The sequence below is a fragment of the Lygodium microphyllum genome, chromosome 12 (genome assembly GCF_053477565.2).
Source record: "Lygodium microphyllum isolate KBCC chromosome 12, Lygodium_microphyllum_v1.1.10, whole genome shotgun sequence".
Classification (NCBI taxonomy): Eukaryota; Viridiplantae; Streptophyta; class Polypodiopsida; order Schizaeales; family Lygodiaceae; genus Lygodium; species Lygodium microphyllum.
The window spans coordinates 36,183,805-36,188,393 of record NC_141146.1 but is presented as its reverse complement, the minus strand read 5'-3'; the positions used below and the strand labels follow the sequence as shown (position 1 = coordinate 36,188,393).

The 4,589-nt window shown below is 40.7% G+C and overlaps 1 protein-coding gene across 1 annotated transcript; it reads left to right on the top strand.

The window, feature by feature from the left end:
• Positions 1-1,528: 1,528 nt before the first annotated feature.
• On the top strand, positions 1,529-2,776 carry LOC148027634 (ACT domain-containing protein ACR10-like). The gene has a single exon (XM_087689860.1). The coding sequence runs from the start codon at positions 1,529-1,531 to the stop codon at positions 2,774-2,776; it is 1,248 nt and encodes a 415-aa protein (XP_087545986.1).
• The last annotated feature ends 1,813 nt before the right edge of the window (positions 2,777-4,589 follow it).

The following is a 4,589-nucleotide window of genomic DNA, read 5'->3' as shown; positions in this document are numbered from 1 at the left end:
ATCTAATGCCTATAGATTGCTTTTGATTGGTGCGAAGTTTCCAGGTTCTAACAATACATATTGATTCAATTCATTGTGATTTGTCTTTGTAGTGTTTACCACTTGGGTATTCTCTATCTTCTCTTCCATCTCCTATCTCTACTTCTAATCCCCGGAGATTCGACCTTTCGACAAAAACCCCTCCGACAACGTTACAACTCTTTGTGACTCTAAGCAAACCAAGCAAGTAGAAACACTAGGAAAACCTTCAGATCATAGAGGGGGGTTGCTTTGTCATGTAAAGAGGTCCATGGTAGAATTAGTGAGGCTTATGCGTCTCATGTATACATGCCAACTCTCAAGCATGGACTTGTTGACTTCCATAACACCTATATTTTTCTTATCTTTTGCATCATCTACCTTGTGACCAACATCTAGCATCTCTTGCCCCAATGTGGGTTGTGAGAGACACCAAGCTTTATGATGACATGAGGAGGGGAAAGCATGATGAGGAAAATGACACATAAATTAATGCCAATGAGGATGATGACCTAGAGATCATGATGAAGGATCTGATATTAGTTTAGATGATACATACATTTGTCTGTAGAAGCTACTAGAGATTTTTTCCACCCTCAAAAAGTAAGAAGAAGTTTTTTGAGATGGCAATGACCTCACAGGTACCCTTATACTCACACCTTGTCCCTTGTCTATAGTGTGAGCATCATAGTCACAAACATAATAGCCTTGACACATTGCTGATGTGATTGTGCTTTGTGCAAGTCTTGGTTATCGTAGCCATGTTGGTGGATGTGGAGGGAATGAGCAAGCAGAGGAGACTTTGTAGAAGCCAATGATATCATTGTTGAAATTGAAAGATTATAGCTTTGTTTTTGGAAACTGAAGACTAACAATAAGACTTTTTAATTCAAAATATCAAAAAGTGAAAGCATCTCATGTATTTGACACAATATCAGGTTCTAATTAATAAGATTGTAATTTCCAAATGGATGATTCCACGACTTCTAAGGCTATACCAAACATTGTGCCCTAAAGGGCAATGCTAATGAATTAAAAGAGATTATAGTAAAGACTTGGAATCCAAGAAGCGATTCTATAGCTAAGACCTAATAATGGATTGGTGACTAAAAGCTCGAGCTTGGGAGCAACAAATTCGACATTTGCCTGCTTGGAGAAATTATAGCTATGATCGATCGCAATAGAAACACTCAGGCACCCTTCCACAGTAGCGGATGCAACCAATAAAGTTCCTTGTCTAGTCGAGATGCTGTTAAGAGAAAAAAACCTAAGCTTAATTAAAAGCTTTGATCTTGAGGATTACGCCAGCGTTCAATCAATTAGTCGGCATCTAAAATTCTAGGCTGACTAGCTGTATGGCCTTGTCTATATAGCATGTGTTCCATAATTCCGTAGATACATCAGTTCCGTGACTAGCAAGCGACAAAACTTGCTCCTGCTACCAAATTAAGCTTTAAAACACAGAAGAATATCAGAGACAGGCCAGAAGCTGGTATAAGGCGTCAGGATAATGACAAAGATACTCAACATGCAAGGGTCCGCATGCGGAGCAGCTGAGAATGAATATAGTCAGTGCAGCATGAATAAGGTCAGACTTACTGCAGATCACAGGACTGCACCGATGGACGTCAGGAAGAGCCAAGGCAGTTATAGAACATCGACTACTTCCTCATTTGGATCAACGATTACTCCCTGTACTGACGCGAAATCTACCGCTGATCAGACTCAGCTCGGCGCACCGGAGGACTCGAGCGATGACGTCGTGTGTATCGCTACTGAGGTTGAGCCTCGGGGTAGCAGGCGTTTGTTGAAGTTGTACATAAATTGCCTCGATGAAATGGGCTTAGCATATCGGATAGTCACTGAGCTGCTGGAGCTAGGCCTCGGCATGGTGCGAGCTGACTGCTCGGTGGATGGTAGATGGTGCCTTATGCTCTTTTGGGTGGAGCTGCCACCATCCCTATTGCAAAATTACGAGCTAGATTTCGTCAAGAAAGAGCTGCAGCAGCGCCTTGCTTCTCTCTGTCCTTCCACGCGAGCCTCCATAATTAGGTCTATCTTAAGTTTCTCCCGCTCCAGCTCTAGTGCGTCTCTAATCACTGACGAGCGATCAGCTTATAACTTACTCCACCTCCGTTCCAGTTCCACCAGTAGTTCGTCTACAGTTAGTACTGAGAAGCTATCCATATCTAACTATGATCACAGCTCTGAAGCTGCTATCAGTTCCTATACGCCTACAGCAAGCAGTGACAAACTATGGAACTATAACAGATCTGCTGCAACTTCAGTGGATACGAATGTACCTGATTCAGCTCTTCCTAATGAGTTTTGCCTTATGCCAGCAGCCGCCGTTCACGTTCCAAATGGCTCCGATCACTGGTACTCTGGTATAATAGCATCACCTGTGTCAAATCATCAGCTCAGACTGAACATGAGCTCTCCTGCAGCTGCAGCTTCAGATCACCATTATTACAACAATGCATGCACCTTCAATGTCGACAACACTCTAAGTCCAAGGATGAGCCGAGTCCACATACAGTTCCATCTGCGGAATAGGAATGGTCTCCTCACTGATTGCCTCAGGGTCGTCACCGACTTGCACATGAGGCTCTATTTCCTGCGTGCCGACTATGACGTTGACTCGGTCCATCCGTCGGCAAACATTGAGCTCTTCTTGACACAAGAAGATGGTAGCAAGGTTTCGGACCCGCTCAAGCAAGAACTTCTGATGTCTCGCCTGCGACAAGAAATGCAATGAAGATCATGAGGCGACCAACATAATTAAGGCAACGACACAGATCAGTACTTCTTCATGACGCATGTAGAAGCAACTTCTCTATAACTGCGTATACAATCTCTTTACCGCAGTCAGATTAGCGCTTTTGTTTTCTTCAGCTGACTTAAGATGGATCGAATGTTGACAAGTAGGTATATATATGGGAGTGGTCACTGGTCACCCACATTATTGGAGTTCGCATTCGTCGTGTTGCTAGAGATCGTCGATCCTCTCGTGCCAATATTAGTTTGCAAAAGTGCATTACTGCCATCCCGAGCTGTTATAAAAGAGCACATCTTTGCCGAATCTCCACATGATTTGCCTCATGTTCTTTGCCGTTTATTACGTATTCTGGTGAGTCAAAACACATAATGTGACGACTAATCTTTCTTCCCCACGATGACCGATTTTGGCTCTTCACATCTTGTTCCACGCGAGAATGGACATAAGTACTTAATCATCCGTGTGCAATGACAAAATTTATCTAGGTGGCGTCTTAACGGATCGTTACTCCACTCATGTACATGCGCAATCAAACCAGTCTCCCAACTTCAGAGGTTCGAGGGGTTGAATTAGATGATTGAAACATATCCTGTGTGCCCGTCAACAATATCATGCTAGCGTCTAACACGAAAATAAACTAAGCATGGTTCATTAGAAAGTAAAGGCACCTTTAGTTAAATGCCTGGATCACATATGACTTGGATCATGACAAGTAAGCTCATTAGCCAAAAACTCAAGCGTTCCTACTCTACTCATTTGATCAAATTCGTTTTTTATTAATATACTAGATATGTACAAAACGTGAAATCACAAGCAACATCTTGAAGTTCTACAATGGATAACTTGACGATATTTCAATAAATTAATCATGTGATACATGCAAGTGGTAGTGTGGGCATCATCAATACGACCACAATTCTAGTATTGTTTGTTGGAGCTATCACTACAACAGAAACGAGGCATAGACGCACATGTTAGACGTGCAAAGTTGGGCGCGTCTATCATTGTGTCTATATGTGCGTGTAAAAGAGCATGTAAATAGATGCAAATTTTGCGTCTATATATCCGCGTAAGTAGACGCTAATATAGACACGCCTTCAGACACGTAATTATTTAACCACCTGAAATTTGACTTAATATAATAAAAAAACCAGAGTTAATAATTATTTAACCACGTGAAATTGATTCTTGAGTATGCACGTGTGTGCATGATAAAAACCATAGAATTAAGAATACACATTGAATCATTGAATAAAAAAACCAGAGTTAATAATTATTTTTGTATTGCTCTCTAATGAATGGCAATTCCTCTAGTTGACAAGCCTAATATAAGTAATTAGCGACAAGTGATAGAAACCTTATTATACAATTAGTAGCAAGCATTGCAATATATATCTCGTAATTTCTCTACTTGAAGATGATAAAAAATACTTCCTTTTTATTATGGAAATTTCAATTTAGCTTTAAACTTGACTATTGATTATTGAGTATGCACGTGTGCGCATGATAAAAACCATAGAATTAAAAATACACATTGAATCATTAAGCAAATTAAGTATGTTACTGTGAATGATCCATCTCATCTTCAATGAGATCAGCCCTTGCTAAACTATCTACTTCTAGGTCTATGTTACCAAGAGGTAACGGAACAAATAAGTCTATCCCACTATCAGATGTGTTGCTATATTGCTCAATAACTTCATCAATATCATCGACAATCACATTATTGTCTTCTTCTGCATTTCCTCGAACATCCTCGTGAGGTTCATCTTGTACTATATCATGCATATAA

Bases quoted from the DNA above. Each gene is read 5' to 3' on its own strand.
- LOC148027634 (XM_087689860.1), top strand. From the start codon at position 1,529: ATGACAAAGATACTCAACATGCAAGGGTCCGCATGCGGAGCAGCTGAG.